Source organism: Pundamilia nyererei, unplaced genomic scaffold, assembly GCF_000239375.1.
Source record: "Pundamilia nyererei isolate P.nyererei 1_Seehausen unplaced genomic scaffold, PunNye1.0 scaffold00236, whole genome shotgun sequence".
Lineage (NCBI taxonomy): Eukaryota > Metazoa > Chordata > Actinopteri > Cichliformes > Cichlidae > Pundamilia > Pundamilia nyererei.
Window position 1 is genome coordinate 528,044 of NW_005187637.1, and position 22,873 is coordinate 550,916.

General features: G+C 39.2%; 2 protein-coding genes across 3 annotated transcripts; both read left to right on the forward strand.

Annotated features, from left to right (window-relative positions):
* Positions 1–209: 209 nt before the first annotated feature.
* LOC102208472 (interleukin-17 receptor C) lies at positions 210–12,650 on the forward strand. Of its 2 annotated transcripts, none has more exons than XM_013914907.1 (17): positions 210–506; positions 1,140–1,155; positions 1,236–1,337; positions 1,456–1,544; positions 1,655–1,744; positions 1,849–1,951; positions 2,315–2,502; positions 3,565–3,627; positions 3,711–3,777; positions 9,029–9,201; positions 9,293–9,340; positions 9,419–9,464; positions 9,575–9,726; positions 9,833–9,901; positions 9,983–10,034; positions 10,169–10,276; positions 10,494–12,650. In XM_013914907.1, exons 1-17 carry the CDS (start codon positions 363–365, stop codon positions 11,345–11,347), a joined length of 2,364 nt encoding a protein of 787 aa, XP_013770361.1. In that variant the 5' UTR covers positions 210–362; the 3' UTR covers positions 11,348–12,650. The 2 variants fall into 2 exon arrangements, with proteins under 2 accessions (XP_013770361.1, XP_005749137.1); XM_005749080.1 differs by having other exon boundaries at positions 9,575–9,624.
* Positions 12,651–14,068: 1,418 nt separating this feature from the next.
* Positions 14,069–22,154, forward strand: LOC102208752 (uncharacterized). Its single transcript, XM_005749081.2, has 16 exons — positions 14,069–14,419; positions 16,351–16,378; positions 16,479–16,610; positions 16,808–16,870; positions 16,984–17,084; positions 18,135–18,228; positions 18,312–18,350; positions 18,461–18,591; positions 18,677–18,739; positions 18,823–18,877; positions 18,953–19,173; positions 20,331–20,378; positions 20,470–20,521; positions 20,700–20,795; positions 20,888–20,926; positions 21,107–22,154. Exons 1-16 carry the CDS (start codon positions 14,291–14,293, stop codon positions 21,898–21,900), a joined length of 2,085 nt encoding a protein of 694 aa, XP_005749138.1. The 5' UTR covers positions 14,069–14,290; the 3' UTR covers positions 21,901–22,154.
* The last annotated feature ends 719 nt before the right edge of the window (positions 22,155–22,873 follow it).

Below are 22,873 nucleotides of genomic sequence, written 5' to 3' on the forward strand. Positions count from 1 at the left end.
GCCGGGATTACTACAAGCAGCTCTGTGCGTATTGTATTTCAGAGTGAGCATCATCTCAAGTGTCCCCATTCATCTGTGAGACTAAACGCTTTTTTTCTCACCCCGCGGTCTGGGACTTTAATGAGAGGCGGAGCTGCGGTGGCAGAGATTATTCATGAAAAAACACTGACATTTTTTCAAACAAACGCCTTCGGGTTTTAGTCATTTGCCAGTTAGTGGCGCTTGACAACACAGAAAAAACAAGCCGACTCCTTTTTTTCCAGCTGATAACCCCACAGGCAGATTTCATGAAACTCTACGGCGCTCTGACGCCAGACAGCAGGAAACCTAACAGATGAGCAGAAAAAACGGACCGCTTCGTGATGACACGACGCACTGGCCCTTTATTGCGCGAATATTTCAACTTCAATATGTTTTATATTCGTAAAATACATTTTCCCGCCGCCTTTACAATTCTTTGCTTCTTAGTGTCTCCGGTGATGCTAAAAGATACCACAACGTGTCGGGTAAGTTAAACACAGAGCGCACTACAAAAGCGAAACGAGCAGGATTTATTTGCGTGAAATGACTGTAAACGCTAAATGAGAGTGTATTATTATTATTTCCAGTCAAATTAATGAGTGTACTTTAATCTTTTGCTTTTATTTTGTATGTTTGAACATCGGTTCAAGTTGCGCAACTGTGTTTACAGAGAGGAAATGTAAATTAAATCAGAACACAATGATTTAAGAATCATTTGAATGACTTATTAAATTTATAACAATGAAAACACACGCCAATCAAAAAAAAACCAAGACAAAGAATCCTCCCCAGAGACCAACAGTTTCTTGCTGTGACTGATCAAAAATGGGGGACTTTTTTGCTCACATCTTTGACTCTTTATATCGGAGTCACGCTTTTATGTGCGATACCTGATTAATGTGGTTTAAATTAAGCTGACTGAGACTTTCATTGGTCTGGATGGCAGCATATGTTGCCCCCAAACCTGTATATCGCTTATTATAGCACTAACAGTGCCCTCACAGATATCCAGTGGGCCATTTTTCTTTTTAAAATGACATAAATGTCTAAATGTTCTTCCTTATTTCTTAATATTTCCTAAACATATATTTTTTTTATCTTTGTTCTCCTTACTTTAGATTGGAAACCCAAAAGGTAAGTTATTTAATTTCTTTGACTTTTCTCATTTTGAAAGCGTGTGATAGCCGTCCTAACACTCTTCTGTCCCTGCACAGATCATGTTGATGAAAGATGCCCTGTGGAAATGATAAGTTCTACTATCACTGGGAAGGCTTACTCTGAATGTGTTTCTGTTTATGTCTGGTTGAAAGCTGAGGGTACGGAGTGCAACCATGCCTTCAAAGTTCACATATCCACTTCAAACACACATGTGGATGTATGTCACCACCTATAAAACTGTTATGTGGCACAACTGACAAAGTTGTTTTCTTCCAGATTTTAACAAGAGCCCGAAGCTTAAAATTCTCAGTCCAATTAAGAAGACACTTAAGCCTACCCTGAAAATACTGCCACTGAAAATACAGGTTGGTGTTACCTTTGCAGCTGCACCGAAGAGTGAGAAATGTCAGTATGACTATGCAGTTCATGATGTTAACAGGTACAGTGGTATCATCTCTCATTCTCTCCATCTCAGCGTGAGAATAAAACACGTAAAGGTGAAAAGTTCAGCTGTTGCAACTGTAACATACCGCAATTACCAGAGAGAAATACCAGTCGTCCCATGGTAAGATGGCTTTTTTCCTTTGAACTGCTAAAATATTAAGCATAGTTTTATAGATAAATATAACCTGATTGTGGCTGTTTTTTGTTTTGTTTTTTCATTTGCAGTGGGTGCTTGAATATGACTGTGTCAAGGCGAACACTGGAAACATTGTTTCTGTGCTCTACAGCACAAAGTCACTAAGTTGCAATGTCACTTACAGAGTAGAAGGTAAAGATGATCTGGAATCTGAAATACAATCTGTGCATTTCTCTACTGGATAAATAAACTGATTGTTTCCAGACAACATGGTGTCATTTGATATTTTAATTGTGGTTGTGAACAGAGCAGTGAACATATAGATTTAGGTTGGTGGCTTCATGTAAATCACATAATTTCCATAGTCATCAAAAACACTTAGTGACTCAACATCACCGGTGCACCAATTTTTAACTTGTGCTCATTATCAAAACAATGGAAAGATTATCCAAATAGTTCTACGATACACATTTGTTGTCTTTGAGTTGTTCATCTGCACACACTCATGTGCCTCCAGTTTTTCAAATATTCTGTGGCTTGTTTTGTGTGTGACAGAAAGCCCAGACTTCGATCTGTCTGTGGATACGTCATCTAAATCTATCACTGTTGCTATGAAGAGAAAATCCATCAACGTCACCACGAAGAATGAATCTTTTACTGTTACCATGAACACTGAGGAGGTCTATGTCAGACACTGTTACGAAAATGAATGGAAATGCGATGGCGAGACCAATCCCCTGAAAGTGAGTATTACGGGCAAGTTTACTTATTACCTTGTTTTTGGTAGTGTTTGCACACTCGTGTGTCATTCTGTCTGTGAACACGATGGCTCGAAAAGTTTTTAAATAATTCTGATGTTAACAATCCAACAAAATTTGGGTTACGTCCACAAGGTCAACCAAATGACCGATTGGTTGAAAATGGGCAAAAAAGAATATAACTTAGAAACTATTACTCTTACAAATGTGGTGTGTATTGTCAAAATATAGAAAGGACCACATTTGACATTTTACGTCTCTTTCAAGGTCAATATATTTATCTAAAGGTCAAAGTGGTGATAATGCTCTATAAAGCTATTTCACATGACAATAATGTGTCAGGATGGGTTACTTTTTGAGTATAGTTAATCGTAAGTATAGTTATTATGGTGTTGTTACGTAGGTTACGTTTAACAGGTTATAACTGTTTAAATACATAACATATTGAATACATGTACAATGTGCTCAAATAAGTATTATTGTTTGAAAACAACATACACTGGTGATTAAAATCTTTTTTCACTTGATATTTACTACTAAACATTTAAATTAAATAAGTTAACAATCCAATGAAAACTACAGATGCGCTATATTCACATAAATTAAAACTAGTTACACTCCAAATGAGGTAAAGTATATTAAAATGGGTTTCAAGTGGGCAAATTATTGGCCTGCACGTTGCTCTTGTTTTTACAGCTCTGCAAACGTCTTAAAATATGTTTAAAAAGAAAAAAAAAATTAAATGGAAACATAAAAAAAATACAGTTGAATTCCCGCAATACTCACTTTTTAAAAAACAGCAATAGGACTGACCAAAAAATTGTACAGTAACACCAAATATAAGAAACAAACAGGCCAGAGTTAAACCATACAGGAGTCCCTAGAAAGTAACCTAAAATCACAGAGAACATCTCACACTGGGGCAAGGCCGAGGACTCAAAGTGGACTCAAACGTAAATATTCCATAAGAGAGTGAGCTGCCTTGACCAGCTTGTGTTGAAAAGTCGGCGCGATTTGTTTTGTAATGTGTTTGTGTGTGCTTTACAGATTGATACGTCCCAGTCAGCTGTTCTCAACATCTCTTACCTGCTGCCCTGTGTGTGCATAGAGGTGAGCTGAGTGTAATCTTCAGTGGAGCAGTATTTTATGTTGTCAGTATTCTTTCTTACACCAGGTCTTGTTTGCATTGGCAGGCATATTACACCCACACCGACGCAACGCGGCGTAAAAAGTGCCCCATTAAAGAGACGGGAGTCATGGGTGAGTGTGACTGAGAACGTTTTTAGGCGTTGTGATGTTTAGAAAGGGACACAAGAAACTTTTGAATTGAATTCTTTTTTAAAACGCAAAATGTGAAAACAGGACAACACCAAGCAGATGGTCCTCCGATTACATTAAACTATAAGTAAGTAACCAGGTTTTAGGGAAAGTAAAAAAAAACTGCACACAAGCCAGAGGGACGCACTTCTGTCTGAAGACAGCATTAAAACTGCGCACAAGCGAAACATTCTTCTGCGTGTCTGTGTTCACAGCATGATTCAGATAACTTAGGACCTGAATTTACTGGTTCCTAGTTATAGCTGATTCAGTAGTGACACAGATTCTTCAAGATAAGGCAGTTTAATAAAGTAACAAGTCAAAGAGAATAAAGCCCTCAGGGAAATGAGAACTCAAAGGCTGGCATGCAAAAATGAGTCCCGTCACAGTTTCATGGCAATTGAGAAACCAAATCCCATAACTTCAGAGCCCGAGCTTACCCAATACTTCTTATCCAAAATTGACTTTTTGAATAACTATTAGGGTGTCGTCATTTTGCCCCTTCTCGAACTCCCTAAGACCTGGTAGTACGTCCTCCTCTGAACTCTCTCTCTCTGATGTGTGGCCCTCCTCCACCTCACATCCTCACAGCACTCAGTGTGACTCCACTTCCACATTTCTGAGTAAAATCCTGTCTGCGTCACTCAGCCCTCTATCAACAACAACAACAACAACAATCTTTATTTATAGAGCACATTTAAAAGCCAAGGGCATGCCAAAGTGCTTTACATAAAAGAATAAAACAATAAAACAATTAACACTATAACATCAGAATCATATAAGTGTGGAATTATGTTCACAGGTAAAAACCACTAATAAGAGTAAACTATAGCACATAGCTATAGCAAAGTAAAGCTGTACCATCAAACACAGTGATAGAGAACATAGACAACGCAAGACAAACAGAAAAATTAATAGAATAACTCACTGCAAACAAGGCCAGGATTTAACTGGTAGAAAAAGCAAGTTTAAACAGATATGTTTTAAGCCGTGATTTAAAAGATTGAATAGAATCAGACGCCCGGATGCCAATCGGGAGATTGTTCCACAGCTCAGGTGCAGCTAGAGCAAACGCTCGATCACCTCTAGACTTCAAACGAGATCTGGGCTGAACCAACAATAACTGTGAGGATGATCTTAAAGCCCTCGCAGGAGCATATGAGTTTAAGAGTTCCTTAAGATAGCTTGGTCCTGTGTTATTAGTAATTTTAAAAGTAAGCAACAGAATTTTAAATTGAATACGAAATTTCACAGGCAACCAGTGCAGATCAGCAAGGACGGGAGTGATGTGAGCAAACTTCTTAGTTTTAGTTAGAATGCGTGCAGCGGCATTCTGGACTGTCTGTAATCTATGTAGAAGGGTAGAGTGGAGACCAAAATAAAGTGAATTACAATAATCTAGCCTTGACGTTACAAAGGCATGGATGAGCTTTTCCAGGTCATTGTGCGGGATATAGTGTTTAGCCTTAGAAATAAGGCGAAGTTGGTAAAAACTGGATCTGACGACAGCAGATACTTGTTTATCAAGTTTAAATGAGCTGTCAAGTAGCACACCCAGATTCCTAACAGTGTCAGAGAAAGAGCTAGTGAGAAAACCAAAGGCATCACGAAGTTTGGCACGGAGAGCGTCACTACCAAAGATCATAATTTCAGTTTTCTTATCATTAAGGATAAGAGTATTTGCCAGAAGCCATTGCTTGACCTCACACATGCACTCTCGAAAGCTACTCAAGGACAGAGCTAGATCATCATTTAACTCAAAATAGATCTGGATGTCATCGGCATAATAATGAAAAGCAATGTGGTATTTCTCAAAGATAGCACTTAAAGGAAGCATATATAATGAGAACAGGGTAGGGCCTAACACAGATCCCTGGGGGACACCACAGCAAACAGGTACAGCGGAAGAAGACGAGGTGGCCAAGTGAACCGAAGAGAGCCAATTGGAGAGGTAAGATTTAAACCAATCCAAGGCAGCGCCCTTGATGCCTACAGTGTGCTCTAGTCTCGCCAATAGTATGTTATGGTCAACCATGTCAAATGCCGATGAAAGATCCAATAGCACTAGGACAGAGGGGTGTCCATTGTCAGCCATTAATAAAAGGTCATTAAAAACTCGGAGCAGCGCTGATTCAGTGCTGTGATGTTGTTTGAAGGCCCATTGAAATTTATCATTATTGTTATTCTCATCCAGGTAGGTCTGAAGTTGAAGCAGAACTACCTTCTCAAGAATTTTGGCCACGAAGGGAAGCTTAGAAATCGGCCTATAGTTGGCATAATCATTTTGATCGAGGTTACTTTTTTTAAGAACAGGTTGGATTATAGCATGTTTAAAAGCTGATGGTACATAACCGGAAAGCAAGGAAGAGTTCAATATGGAATATAGACAAGGTCCAATTGCACTAAAACAGTCCTTGACTATCATACCATCCATGGTCATTGTTAATAGTGGGGAGCCATGACCTCACAAAACAGGTTTATGTGAGAGTTGGGTCTGCAGAATGGAGTTAAAAAAAAGAAGCTAGACTCTGACAAGTTATTTGTTAATATGATGTCTTAGTAATCAGACGTGTTTCTGTCATCTAACTCTTTTAATTTTCATAAAGTAAAACTTTTTTAGCAAAACTAATTGGAAACAATGCATCACATCATTCTGTGATCAAACAACAACAAAAAACCCAGAAAACAAACAAACAATTTTGAGGAAAAATTGAAAGATGTAACATTTAAATTTGAATTAATGAAATAATAAATAAATATCCAAACATTTTTTCTTCTGGCTCTCACGAGGATATGCCAGTCCTCTAAAGCTAGGACTTCTGGCTTAAGCCATTTCTTTGTATTTGCTTTCCTGTCCATTAAACTTATCAAGAATCAAAGTAGGTCGTTATTTTGTAAACTTGCAGATGGAGAATTTAGAAATTCATAATTGTACAAAACAAAAAAGAAATATGTTATTATTTGTCCTTAATAAAGCAACTAATTCTGCAAATAATAGTAATGTGTTCAGTTTTGGACACGTCCAAAATATGTGTTAATGGCCGGCTTTTTGGAAGCCACGGTTTCTCCAACAACAAGAAGCTTAGGAAAAGGAGCGCTCTACAGCTTTTAAAGTGCTTATCTGTGAAATACTTGATAAATACAAGGCTCTTCATCATTCCCCTTGTCTTACAATCTTTCACAATGCCAAAAAATGCAAACCTCACACAAGCTACAATGCAAGTTTTGTTACAACAAACAGGCCTATCACAGTAAAACAAAACAAACTGACTCTTGTAATGCAGGATTCTGCAGCGTACGATGTTGCAGATTTCCGTAAGCACATCTGTGTCAGTTACTCCCATCCTCTTCCATTGTTGTGTTCAAGGAAGTTTTATTGCATTACCAGAAAGTGCTGCCAACTTTTTGTTGCAGTTGCAGTGGTTGTGTTCTCTAAAGTGGTTGTGTTTCATTCATTTAGATTGAATACATATTAAAGAGATTCATTTTTATCCGTATGACAAATACACGTAATTGCCCACTTAATTAACTGATTGAACTTATGATCTGAGCTTTGCGACATGATGCGTTTCCTGTTGGAAGCAGCCATCAGAAGATGGGTACAGTGTGGACATAAAAGGGTGGACGTTGTCAGCAACAATACTCAGGTAGATTGTGATGTTTCAATGATGCTCAGCTGATACTAAGGGGCCCAAAGTGTCCCAGTAAAAGGGGCTTCACACCATTACACTCAAATTCTGACTGTGACCCAAAGGTCACAGCACAAATCGAAACTCATCAGATCAGGCAACATTTGTCTGCCATTCTGTTGTCCAGTTTTTTGTTCTTAGCTGCTGTAGCCCATCAGCTTCACATCTAGATGTGTTTTGCATTCAGAGATGCTCCTTGGCATGCTTTGGTTGTAACAGTGGTATTTCAGTTACTTATTGTATTCCCGCAGGCTTGAAGCAGTCTGGCCTTTCTCCTCTGACCGCTGGCATCAACAAGGCATTTTCACCCAGAGCTCTGCCACTCCCTAGATATATTCTCTTGTTTACACCATGCTCTGTAAACCTTCCAGATGATTGCGTCGGGAAAATCCCGGTAGATCAGCTGTTGTAGAAAGTTGTTTTGACCCTGTCTGCATGCATAAATACGCTGAATTACTGCCATGTGATTGGATGATCAGATATTTGCATTAACAAGCAGTTAAACAGGTGTACATAACACTCTGGGAGGTTAATACAAGTTTCAATATGTGCTGTTATGGGGACTTCTTTGTTTGTTTGTTTACGTAAGATAATACAAAAGAATTATGTTGCTGTATCCTTTTAAGAGATAATATTGTTACAGAAGTTATCCAGCAGAGCAGCTGTGACTCCATTATTGATAAGCCTGCTACGCAGATACAAGACGCATTTTTGTATTAATATGATAACAGGATTTAACACGTTTCATGGTACTTATATAAAGCTTTTTCTACTCAGGTTGAGCACTTGAAGCACTTACTACAAGCCTCATTCACCCATTAATGCAAGTGCCTTTTGTTTTCTATGTCTAAGCACTTTTAAACTAATATTCATGCAGTCACCCTCTGATGGATGCGTCGGGAGAAACTTGCCGTTCAGTATCTTGCCCAGAGCTACTTAGACATGAAGGTTGGAGGAGCCAGAGTTCAATACACTGACTTTCCACAGCCTGTTCCACCTACTGAGCCACAGCCGTCCCAAATGAGTTATAAAGCACTTTTAAAAACAGCAATAAAGTGCTGTACAATAACACCAAACATAAAAGGCAAACACAGGCCAGAGGGTAAAAGACTCTATAAGAGGCCCGGAAGTAAGAAACCCCCAAATTTCTAGTCTTAACCAAACTGAACAATCCTGGTCTATTTCTTCATTCTTTTAGTGTTGTTATTAAGTTGTAGGTTTATAGTTATGGAACAAGAGACTCTTGCAAATGCAAATGCAAAATTAAAAGTCTCTTCATGACGATGAACAAGAAGGTGTTCATTTTTTTTGTTATTATTTTTGTCTGTCTCGTTGTCTAAAACTGACCCTTAAAATGCATATGTTCACATACATCTGTGCATTCATGGATGTCTGTTTGGTGGTGTTTATTGTGATCCAGTGATACAGGTTGGCCAACGTTTGCATCCCGGGAATGTTATTGGCATGTTGTTCTAATGTTTTTTGCGTTAACATCGCCTCAACAGATGCCAGAGATGCGTTTTCCTCCTCTAAAATCACTTTCTTCACGGACGGTTTTACGCTGTGCACACTGTGCCCAGCCAGCCAGCTGAACATCTCTGCCTCCCTCTGCTGGATGCAGCACAAACACCTCTGCACGCCTGTGCTTAACTCCACCCTGGAGAAGAAAGACAGTCTTGTAAGCATAGCAGCATCCATGATGAATATTTGTGGAAAAAAAACATTTTTGTTTGTTTGTTTTTTAAACACCAATTTTGACTTTTTAACAGAAATATGACACTACTGCAGTGGACAAACACCCTCAGATGTGTGTGCAGGTGAGAAGCACCTAGATGCGTTGATTGGAAACTACCGCTACCTGCCGTTTATTCACAGATGTTAATTCGTTTTTACAGCTTTCTGTACAAGGAATACGCAACATCTCTTGCCCTTTTACAGCAGGTGAGTGGGTGGATGTGGGATGGAGGAATTCTACTAACAGCTCTAATAAGTCTCAGGTTGTTTGTGTGCTTTTCCCTTATGCACTCAGTCTTCCTTTTTGTCCCCCACAGATACGCCTTCTTGGGAGGTCTCTATTGGACCTGGAAGGCAGATGATAATGGTACATGTCAACTCTTTTTCTCCAGCAACGTTTTCAAGCCAACTCTGTGTCCTTACTGAGAGGGAATGCACAGCTGTAGGGAAAGCACATTCAGTTACAATGGTTGGTAAAAAAAATGTGCATTTTTAATACAGATTAAAAAACAAGGAAAAATTCATGCTAAAGGACAAAAATGTGAACATGTGTGCATATGTTCTCTATTTTATAGGAAGGAAACAGAAGTGAAAAAATAATAAATTTGCCTCTTCACTTTTATTCTAAAAATCCTTGCGTCCAGGTAAATATACATACACACATACATGTATGTATTTCTGGATTTTATGCATTTTATCATCTATATTTTCGTGCTGTTGTTCAGGTGTGGCAGTCGGATCCTGTTCGTCATGGAAGAAGAATTTTCTGCCCGGACTGTAAGTGTGCTCACAAACCTGAATCTGCCAGCATAAGTTGGTGCATCTGAATGTTCATACACACACACAACTCCTACAAAGTAAATACATTCACCATTATCTGTTTTATTTATTCTTTCCTGTTTTTCTTACAGACACCCACAATAGACGCGGCTTGTATGCGGTGGCAGTTCTGATATTTGTGTTTGTAGTTGCGTCGTTTGGAATTTTTATCCACCGTGCTACAAAGAGGGGAGCTGCAGGTTAGTTCATTTATGGAAACCATTTACAGTTTCAAGGCACAGGCTAATTTAAATTGAATGACTACTCTGCCTTGAATTATTGAATTATTATTATTATTGAATTATGAATTATTTCAATTCATTTCTGTTATTTTAGCTTCACTGTTGGTCTTAAAGGAGCAACTAAAACACATAAAGGACATGCTCTCCCCCCCCTTGTCTTTTCCGATAAATTTAGGTTGGCTGTATATTCAGAAGCCACTGCTGCTGGTGTGTTCATCAGGTCAGTCGGACCATATCTCTGCTGTGTGTGCATTAGGCTCAATTCTTCAGGAGGAGCTAGGTGCCACAGTACGCACACCTCTGTGGGCCCAAAACTCTCAAAGCCAGGATGAGTCGGGGCCTGGTGTGGCAGATCTGGGCCCACTTCCCTGGCTGTATGGCCAGTGGGATGCTGTCTGCAAGGAGCAAGGAAAAGTGCTTGTAATTTGGAGTCCTGAAGCCAAGAAAACCTATCAGAAGTGGACAATAGAGAGGGCAAGCACAGATCAGAGTGAAAGAAAAGAGGTAGACTGCAGAAATGCACACACGAAACATGAGAAAACCAAGGCAGAGCTGGAAGAGGATGTGAAGCAGAATGGAAGAAAAGTAGGAAAATTTAAAAAAGAAAAAGCTGTTGGAAAAAAAGATGGTGCTAAATTATGTGACGATAAAGACTCGTACCGACAAAAGGAGGCCTCTGCATTGATAGAGCCAATGTTCACAGCTGTGCTGGCGCGCTTAAAAAGGGTGCTGCAGGAGCACAAAAATCAAGAAGTTGTTCTTATCTATTTCCAGGGCCTCGGCCACAGCAAGGATATCCCAAAAGCCTTCAGGGAGGTCCGTCAGTACTGCTTACCCCAGGATTTCAGGGGTTTAATAGGGGAGCTGGGAGAGATGACAAGAAGTGTTGAATTTAGGTGGCACTGCTGGCCCAGAGTCCTTTCTAAAGTGCTGGCAATATGGCTGGCACAGAAGCTATCTCAGAGGCTGCAGACGCTCGTGCCTCAGACACAACGAAATAAAGTGCAATCAAGAAAATATCCTCGATGAAAAAGACATTACATAAGCCTGAGAGCAGTCTGAAGTGGCCTTTATCTGCCAGACCCTGAACTGTGCAGGTGTATGTGTTTCTACACGGGAGAAACACTACCACTACCGTGGAAAGCAGAGAAGTTTTAATCTCAAGTTTCAAAGTGACAGAAGTGGGGTTTTTTGTTTTTTGTTTTGCTGGAAACACGAGACACGGGAGCCGGTGTTCCATTACAAACTCCTGAAACCCTCACTCTGTACGAACTATTCATTACCGAGCTCTGCTGTGTCCAGTATGCCACAAGATGTTTTGCATGTTAAGAAGAGGTAAACACTCTGTCCTTTGCACAGCATTTAGCCTCTGACAGAGGGTTCTTTATATTGCTTTCGTGACTGGAGCCCTAGTGAACACCTGTCTTATCTGCACGAATATGCTAACCACTATGAAAATCTTGTTGCAAATAATACCCCACTTTTTTCATGAACACATTTAATGTTTCAAAGTGTTGTGACAGCACAGGTGACAAACTGCGTGACTGCTGTTTACAAAAAACCGTCAAATTTGCATAGGATTTTCTAAACACAGACATTAAGCCAAAGCTTTCATCGGATTTCCACTTTTACTGCAAATGTAAAATGTGCTTCACTAATTAGAAAGTAACTGCATTCATGTGTTTATCTTTTTGGCATTTAGTGGGTTTGATAGCTTTTTGTAGTAATAACTCCTATTTATGACTGGGGCTACTTCTACAGCTGTGTCTACAAGTGTGTTTTTTGCACACATACTACCTCCTGCATTTTAAAAGTGAAGAATAATTAACATTTTGGCCTTTTTTGTTGTTGTTGTTGTTGTATTTTTTCCCCATTGTGTTTTTCACTATGCTTGTTATTTAATGAACGGAAACGAAAAATGAACATCAATGGTAAGACTTGGCTGGGGGACTCAATGAGACAGAAACAGATAAAGCCAGTATTATTCAAATTATCCAACGGAAAACATGTAGTGCAGTGGTTACCTCAAAATCTCAGAGCATTAGAACAAGAAAACCGTGTCTGTGGTACTTTCCCATGTCTTATATTTATTGCAGAAGTTTTATGAACTTCAACGGTGAACATTATGCAAAGTGAGTTTAAACAGAAACGTGACATCTCGTCTGGATCTACAGACAAAAGTGATTGACCTTTGAAGAAGTGTTTGCTCGGTTTTAGTTATTCCCTGAAGCTGTTTTCCCTTCTTAAGTATTTTAAGGTGGCATTAGCCTGCGGCACTGTTTGCATTATAAGAATATGTTTTGAATAAAAAACAGACTGCTTGACAAAATAATTACTTTGACAAAGTATCTCTTCAATCGCAGAAATTTCTTTTTTCTGTATTTGTCGCCTGTTTTATGAACTTCATATAATAAGTTGTTTGTTCATTTGAGTTCCGGCAGCACATCACCGAGCAGGAGCTTGAGTGACAGACTTGCTAGACAGGATTAATCGTGAAGTAAACGTCTGCTGCATGATTTAGCAACCCACAGCAAAGAAAACACGAAGGTTTCCATGTAAGCTTCTAGATTCCTACAAGACCTCTGGAGGGTAGTTTGATGTAATACTGTAGCTGCAATAAAGCCACAATTTTATAATGTTACATGAATAAATACATAAAATAAATACATAAATCAAACAAGTTACATATCTAGCTAGTATCATTTTGTTTAAACTGCAAAGGAGGGCATTTACTCTGGTAATAGACAAATGTATATATGCATCTGCATGGTTTGCATATCTCTCTTAACCTCCTAGGACCTGGCGTCCACATATGTGGACATCAATTTTGGGTTATTTAAACCAAAATAGTCAATTTTGTTCTACAAGGGCCTGATATCCACTTATGAGGACATTATACTGTTCGATTGAAATTTTAAACGAATATCTTCATATGAGGCTCTCATTTCTCTTAAAAACAAAATTCAGGTAAAAAAGAAAAAAAGGAAAAATCTGTTATTTCTTTGTTTTTACATTCATCGGGTCCCAATATGCCCAAATATCAAAGAGAAATTTAAAATGCATGCCATGAAAGAGTTCGGGTCTTAGTAGTTTAAACAAGCAATGTTGGTCACGTTTCAGGTGCCATAAAATGAGAAGTGAAACGAAAGAGTTTGTTAGTGCAGGTGTTTCAGTTTTCTTGATAAGATTATTAATCTAACACACAGTGGACCAAATTGGCATGTTCAGTTAGAGAGAAGTTAAAGGAAAACGGAAAAAAACGAGTAAGCAGCTTGCAAGTGAAAACAACAACAACAACAACAACAACAACAACCATAAAGCATCCATCTACATCATTATTGTCACGATGATGGCAAAGTTTAACTGAGCAACATAATGAAACTCTTCCCGCTGACTCATTACGACTGTTTTCAATCTGTTGCAAAAAAACCTCTCAAAGAACATAAAAAATAGACCATAAAAATGTTGGCAAACACGTGGTTGTTGTGACCGTTTAAGATAATGAAAACTAAACAGACTTTTGTTCTGATCAGCTTCTTGTTACTTTTTGACTTTCTCTCTTCACAACAATCAGTGTGAGTCATGTTGCCAGGCAGGTTTGTTTTTACAATTTGGTGTGCGTGTCGCTTTATGTTTATGTTGCTGAATGATTCACCAGCCCTGCAGAAACTCACGTTGCCGCTGACAGCTTTGCCCCCTCCTCCCATCAAACCTGCGCAGGTGGCGCAGATACACGCCCAACTCCAGATTATTCAGTTATCAGGAAGGGCGGTGAAACAAAATCCCAGGAGCCTCACGACGCGTCGCTACTGTCGAGCTAGACATGATCGCGATTTTCTCGTCCTGCCGAGCTCGGTGCTTTAAGTATAAGAAGCTCTGATTTTTATGTGTCCCGTGAGGAGGGGAGCGTAGCCGTGGAGCAGGAGACGTGCGTCGGAGTGAAAGGGCTTGTGCTAGGCGCACTCCAAAAATATGGGTCTCACACGCCGGTGGGTGCCACACGTGGTCTCCCTGCTGTTATCGCTGTGTTTCTGGCTGTTCGTGTCGGCAGGCGCGCTGGAGATTTTTGACCAAGACACACCTGAGTTCACCTGCAGCAAAGTAAGTGGGAATCCTGGGAACTGAGAAATGTTTCTTTTGGAATCAAGCGGTTAAAGAGTGACTCTTCTCTATGGGGCGAGAGTATTTATGACTGCTCAGTTTTAAGCTTGTAGCGCTTGTATTATGTCTACTATAGCGTCATTATCAGGTCAGACACTAATAAAAACAACGCAAGTTATGGGCGGTTAATGATTTAAGTGATCTAACTATAAAAGTGTGTTACCAAATTTTGTTATTGCTATCTATTTAAAAAAAATGTAGGTGCAAAGGGAACAAAATTTACAGTCGTCTTCTTGGAAAATTAGGATAAGAGACACCCTGTCCTGAGTCAGATGTTCATTACTTATTTACTCATCTACCTGAGTCTGGCACCTTACTCCGCCACTCCAATTCCGTGGAAGGTAGCTTGACTTCCCTGAAACTATTGTGTCAGAAATGGCAGTATTTATGCACATGATGCAGTATGTAACATTACTTACATAAATCTTAACTGTCTTTATTCCTTGACTTTAAGCGGCAGTGAACATCATTGACATCGACATGACATTTTCATAGGCGTTGCTGATTTGTCAAACAAAGAACAGAGATAAAACCATTCAAAGCAAAAACACGGAGCATACATAGAAGAATACAACGAAACATAAGCCTTTAAATCCAACATTGAATAAACATAAATGTGCACGCAGGAATGAAAGCAAATAAGTCATTGCAGTAGCATCAGATAAGAGTTAATATAGTGATGGCAGGAGGAGTATGGATCCTCTTTAATTCTATAGGTGTGGGCAAAAATAACAGTGGTGCAGGACACATATCAGGAGAGAAACAGTGATGGAGAGTGACAGATAGGTTCAAGCTGGTGGTGGGATTTCATCCGTTATGGGATCTGAAGCCCTTGTTGTTTGCGATGGTGATGGACATGCTTATAAATGAGATCACACAGGAGTCTCCGTGGACTATGATGCTCACAGATGAGTGAGAGTAGGGAGCAAAAAGAAGGGGAAGCTGGATAGGAGAAGGTTTGCACTGGAGAGAAGAGGAATGAAAGTTAGTAGAAGCAAGAAAGAATACATGTGTGTGAATGAGAAGTAGACAGGTGTAGGTGGTTTTAATACCCGGGTTCAACCATCCAAAGCAACAGAGAAGTGAAGGAGAGTGCAGGCAGGTTGGAGTGAGTGGAGATAAGTGTCAGGGTGATTTGTGGTAGTAGCGGATAGTACAGGATGGTAACAAGAGTGAAAGGGAAGGTTATTAATTTGGTAGTGAGACCTCCTGTCGTCTGTGGCTCTGATGCCAGATGTCAGTGTAGCTCCCAGAGTGAGCAGGTGACCATGAGGCAGGAAGCAAAATACAGCAGCCTGCATTTAGCTTCAACCCGAGGCTATCATCCCCCCCACTCTCTCTCTGCTTTTCTGTCTACTCATCACTGTAATAAAGGCAAAAAGCTCCAATATAATGTTTTAAAAAAAGACAAGAAATTGAGGTGGTGGTAGAGCTGAAGATTTCCACTGGTAGTGAACAGGATGGACAAAATTAGAAAATAATACATCAAAGGAGGAACTCAGGTACAGTACTTTGGGAGCAGCCAAAACAAGGGGAAGCAAGATATTGTAGAAGAATTACTCTACTACTACTGCAAGAGAAAAGTAATAACAATAAAAATAGACAGAACAAAGGAAATATAAATGCATAAAGTTTTTGTTTTTTTTAAATAACCGAAATGTTATTATAACAATATTTGGAATCAGGCTTTCAAATATCTGAAGCTGCTCACTACAGTTGTGTGATAAATTGAAAGCGTTTAACTTAGTTTTTAAAAAATATGCAGGATATGTCTCTATTTACCAGACATTTTACTTACAATTGTTGACATCAGTGGTACCTTTTTAGATGTGATTCATTCAACTCTCGTTCACATTTTATTCTTTCTTCAGGGTTTGACTGACTGCCATGTGGATCAAGGTAGCAGCATGATCAGTACTTGCACATCCACTCTCACTGTTATCATCTCAATCCCAAATAAACCTTTTTGTCTAAAGCAGAAACGCTCTTGTTTTCACAGCTCCGTTTTCTGATGACTTCCCTGATCCATACAGTAAAGTTGACGTTACACAGTTGCAGCTCGAAAGTGTTCTCTGCTGTTCAAACAAACAGAACTGCAGTCTTTGCCTTCAAGTCACCATCACTCTACAAGGTAGCTTTGCCATAAATCACTTTGAGAGACTACTGGGACGCACATTTCATAATGATGTCAAGCATCATATTTGATGGCGACGCTCTTAATGTTAAAATGTTTTCCTGCATTCTTATCATAGCTGTCGAGCTTGTTAACCTGTCACATGTCATGAACTAATGTTGTATTTAATGTTGCTGACATGATGATGATCCAAGCTGACGAAATGGGTATCGTGACGGATGTTTCTGAGGAGTCGGGTGATGACGGCGAAAAAGAAGGTGTGTGTGTCAAACAGCAGAACAAAGTTTGAGTTTGTTAGCAGTTAGAATCACGTGCTTCGAGCACAAAAAATGTAACATATTTTTCCATGACATTTTTCTCTATATTACAGATTTTGTGAAAGTGCATTTTAGTGTCCCGGGAACGTTAGACTGTTGGAAGATACTCTATTTTAAACAAAGCAACACCACTGTTGGCAAGTCGACATATAAGGTAACATTAGGAAAGAGTGAAGGTATTATTTATTGTCTGATTTGTTTTTATTCTGGATTAATTAAGTAATCTGTGGGGTTGGAGACTATATTTGTTTTGTTTCACTACATGAAAGAGACATTTAAAATGTCATAATCATTCAAACAACAAACTCTTAACTATTAAACATGGCAAAATAGTGTCAATTTTTCATGTTTCGAACGTCTGAGTTTAGGTTTTCCTTCTTCGGTTCCAGTCCAGATAGTAGCACAAGTAAGCATAGATTGGAATTGCGCCTCAAATAACAGGGAATAAATAACACGTCACACTTTTTTTTTTTTTTTTTAGGTTGTTGCAAAATTCTATAAGGAAGTTGCTTGTTAAATAAATAACTGGAAACAAGCATGAAGAGGATATTAATACAAAGATTAAACAGAAGGCTAGGGGTATTTATAGACATATGAAGTAATCAGTTAAACACGGAGGGTAACAAGACATGACAGCAACTAATTTAAACAGTGACAAATGAGGCACTGAAGGGTGCAGCAAACTTATGAAATACAAACAGTAACTAGAATTAAACCAACAAGTACTAAAAACAAAGTAAATTCAAACCTGTACAATAAACTAAAGTAAGAGTAATAAAATCATAATGCAAGCAAACATAGCAGACAGAAACCAGAACTCGCACACAAATTAAAAAACACAAACCCCCAGACACGGCACAACCCCACACCTCCTGGAGCCCACAAGAGGGCGGGCCCATGTTGCTCTTTTGGAGCTCAGACTATCAACCATTAATTAGAGATATTTTGTTGCTTAACAAGTGCACTATTTTTTTTGGGGGGGGGGGATCACACCTCATTTGTACTTTGCGCTTCACTTGAGTTGAATATTCAATTAAGGATGTTGTTTTAAACTGTTCTATTTTTATGTTTCTGCCTAAGTAACAGATATGAATGCTTTCTCCATTATGAATAGACTCTCTGCATTCTCATAAACTCAATCTAAGAGCTTTACTATATACAATTAAATGTTTTAAAGTTTACTACATATTTCCTGCACTTCCAGCTGCTGTTGAGAGAAAAAGTGCAGTTCGGCAGTCCTGTTATGGTCAGTGTAGACTCAAAGAGTCAAAATATGACACTTCCCTCTTTAAAAAATGGTGAGTTTAAGTTAATGGGAGCAAAAATATGATGAATTGTAGAGCAGTGTTACCCAACATTTACTACACCCTCTGTTTTTCAGTTTGTGATGAGGAGCCTAACGGAACTATAAAGGAATGTGGTAAGACACTTTCAAAACCCAGGAGTAAAATGCAGGCCTGGTAAAAACGATTTTACACCATTGAGTGAGTTGATCCAGCCAAGTTCTAATTTATGACTATTGAAACTAAGGTCCCAGACTCTGTGTGAAAGATCAGGGGAGGAATGTCAAACTGCAACTTGTAAAAGCTGATGTCAGACAAGGAGATGCAATCACATGGCAGATGGTTTGGGATAAAATTCCTGCAGAACAGCGTGAATGGGTGGGTCAATATTTTGTTCTGGTAATGCAAAATCAGCATCATGCATGTTTATTTGTTTGTTTAACTTTGTTTTCATCTTTGACAGCCCAAAGAGAAGGATGAGGTGGTCATACCATCAGACTTTGTTGCACCATGCCTGTGCTTCCAGGTAAGCTAAAATATTAAGTGACAGCTAAGCTATTGGAAAATACATAAATATATATAATATAATAAATATAAAATTATTTACAGGCATGGTGGAAGGGATCATTAAGAACACAAATCTGCCCTTTCAAAAACAATGAAGGTAAATGGTGTTGCCTGACATCAACTTCAGAAGACATTTGCATGGGACATTAATTTTCAGACATTTTTTTTTTAGGTGCACTCGAAAATATGCAGCACAGTGTGTCTGCAACTTTGGTGGAGTCTCAGCTGAGGAATGGTGGCATAGGGCTGATCTGGAATGTAAGTGCGCCGTGTATACTGGAAGCAGAGGTGTGGCTGTGCAAGAAAGGCCAGGTGGGAGGCCAGTGTGAAGAGGTGATGGGTTCCAGACAGAGACTACAAGCTAAATGGGATGAACGAAGCAACAGATACTTGGTAAAAACAGCAAAAATCCTGAGTGTGATGTAATGTAGTTTTCATGAGCCACTATGTTAAAATTTTGGAAATGACTGCTATGAGTCAATATGTTCTTTTCACTGTGTCTCCAGAAAAACAATGCATTGTTAGCACCAAAAATTAACTTTAAACCTTATAGTCAGAAAAACGCAGAAACAAAGAAGCAAATAGGATTTTTTTCTTCTTCTTCTTCCAAATGTAACAAACCAGACATGAAGCAGACAGCAAACAGTCAGTTAAGATTATTTTAATAACTGGAGTCTTATTTCTGACCATCTTCCTCATTTTGGGCTTAACTTCATACAGAGCTGCCTTGTTTGCCTTGAAATATCTCTGTCATGAGTCACTCAGTTCAAACCATCCTCTGCCCTTTTACATAACTCAGACAAACAGATAGCTACAGAAGAATGGCGAAACAGTTCCAAGCTTGATTCACCTCAAGAAAAAACAAAGAAAAGAAAGAATGTGTCCAACATTTAAATAGATATTCAGTTGTACTAGAATTTGAAGTCTCAACATGAAGTTTTAAGGCTTAATTCAGTTTGGGGGGGTTAATTCAACTCTAAAAATACAGTTTTAAACTAGAATGTTTAAAATGACTGGATTAGCCAATAAATTACCAGAAGGTTAATTTAAACACACCAGAAATTTAGACATGCTTAAAAAGCAGAACCATGGGGAACGTGAAGCCATGACGCTTTCTTTTATCATGATCACATAAAAGAGATCACATTCATGAGCGGTGATCTTACAATATCAGAACTAGATGAAAAACAATTTGTAACAGAGGTTTTATAAATGTCTTGAGAATGCAGACTTTCTATTTTTGTTTTGTTTCTTTTAATCCTTGAAATATTTAATGTCTGCGCATCATCCAGTGCCCCAATGTGTGGGAACAAAGCTTTTACAAAAGTTTTTTCAACTGGCTGCAAACGAACAACAGAAAAGAAAAATGCAAGTCAGGTGATGCGTGAAGAGCCTCTGTCAGTTGCATTTGTTGATTTGAATGACGTGCTGCATTTTGTTCTGTTATGATGGTTCACTGAAGTCAAAAGGATCGGTGATGAATCTTCTCTTTTTTCTTTATCGCTCTTTATTCGCTGTGATTGACTATGACTTTTCTTTGAACCCTTCAGCAAACCGGAGAGTTCGATGTGCCATCTCACCCTCTGCTATGTGTTCAGGTGATCAAACATAAAATTATTCATGAAACTGTGAATGCATTTATCACTATACAGACTGTGCTAACATAAACGTCTGCCTTTATTTTTTTAGATGAAGATTAACGGGACAAAATCACTCTTAGAGCCCCAGTGTCCGTTTGCCAGTAAGACTGCATTACTATCTATTAGATTAATGGAATAATTTATTTTTTTCAAGCAACATCTAAAAAATCCCACTTTCTTTCATTACTATGTAACAAATAACCAACTACATAGTGACCTTTTAAAAAAAAATAACATTCCATTTCTTTATTAAAGTTTCATATTTTCACATTTTTACAGCATCTCGATTGCGATGGAGTGTGGTGCTCATCATTGGATTACTACTCGTGTGTTTAGCAATACTGGGAGCGTATTTAATACAAGGGATTCTACAAGGTCAGTTTCCTGTTCGAGTGTCACTGAAAAACAGAATAATTGAATAAGTGTTCTTAGAAAATATCTTAAAGGTATCTTTGTTTTCCATACAGGCTATGTTTGGAAGTGGCTGAAAGACGAAGACGTTAAAGGTAGGAGAAAGCCTGATGTTAATTTCACACTGGGCCACCAGTATTTCCACATTCCGTGTTTTCATGTTTTTGTTTCCAAGCTTACTTGACTTTTATGCCATAATCTTGATTTGAGTGATAATTCTCTGTAGATTTCTTTGATCAAATACTGATTGTAGCCATTGACATCTGCTATTTCAGGGGCTGTGGGCGGTGTTCATGTTGTGTTGCTGTACCCACCTGATGATAACCCTTGCCTGCCAGAGCTGTTGTGTCATTTGGGCTCATCTCTCCAATCACTGGGCTTTAGTGTATCTCTAGACCTGTGGAGCCACGCTGAGCTCAGCATGCTGGGACCTGTGCCGTGGCTCCACTCACAACTTGATCAGCTACAAAGGCAAGGGGGCAAAGTGGTGCTAGTCCTAACCCAGGCCTCCTGGACAAAAGCTGAAGAATGGGGAGCTCAGCGCTCAGAGAGGAAAAGACATGTGAAAGAAGAAGAGGCAGGAAGAGATTACCCTGGGTCTTCTCGCTGTGCAGATGTTTTCAGTGCTTCACTGAGCTGTGTTCTAGCAGACTACTTACAGGGCCGCGCTGGCGAACGGTTTATGCTGGTGCAATTTGAATCCCTCCCACCTGAGCCCCCAGGTAGTTTCCGACCGCTGCCAGAACTTTTCCGAGGCCTGCATGTCTACAGCCTTCCATCCCAGAGCCTGGGTTTCCTGACTGAACTGGCTGGAGCTCGTCAAGTAGCTACTGCATCAGCCAGACGGAAAAGAGCAGGGGGGCTCAGGATGGCATCACGGGCTCTAGCCCAGAGACTGTCAGCATTCACAACAGGGTCAAATGTATTACGCCTTGTGGGAGTGCATCAGAGTTGTGTTGCCGTAGGAGGGGAAGACTCTGGGGAAACTGTGCCATTGCAGCCCAGTCTTATCACACCCCCATCCAGCCCTGACACGGACCTGCAGGGCAGTGAAATGGAGTGGGCCTGACAATGCGACAGGACAGCTATGGTTCAGTTTTGGGATGAGCAAACAGTAATGACACAATCTGAACGGTTGCTCATCATTACCTTTGCTACTTCAGCTTCTTTATTTCAGGAAAAACTCTGGAATCCTAGCCTGTTGAAAAGGAGGCATTAAAAAAAAAATCAGCCCTGCTCTAGGAAAACAATAAAATATCACCACTTCCAAAGAAAAAGGTGACAGCAGATCCAAAGGTCTGTGATGACTATTTTTGAAAAGTAGCATGGCTCAGGAGGGCTACAAAATGAGAGTAAAGTGTGGAGAAAAACTCACTGTGTGCACACACTTCTGTTTCTATGACACAACTACACACTTGTACTACTACTGCAAGTAAAAGTTTGTGAAGTTCATGAAAAAAATCTGCAGCACCTGTCCCATTTTTGGAGATTGACATGCATGTATTTTGGCAATTTTGCAGACTGTTAAGAACAACTGGAATTTCTGCATTGATTATTCATAAAATGTGTTCATCATCATCAACTTATACATGCTATTACATGTCTTTATTGAGCACGGTGAGTAATAACTGGCAGAGCAGACGGGGAAAAAAGTGAGTGAACTCTGTTTCTCTACCTTTGTTTTAACATTTCCGATAGCTGCTAATGAGGATTTACCCCCCCCCCCCCCCCAATACCAGTTCTGTATAACTGTATATCAATGCGCTGAAAGTAATGAAGAAAAAATGTTGTGTTTCTGACTTTATATATGTAAATATATTTAACCAGTTTGTCTTGGCATGTTCATTTTGTTTTATACTGTTTTCGTTTTTTCTTGTTGTCTTAAATAAAAAGCTAATGTTGGTATGTCTTTGTGGCATCAAAAGAATAAGCTTCCTTGCATTTGCAGAATAAGCTCGTTGACATTTGTTTAACATGCATATCTGTGAAAGCTTTAAGAATAAAAAAAACAACACATTACAACAACAGTTTTTATTAAATAA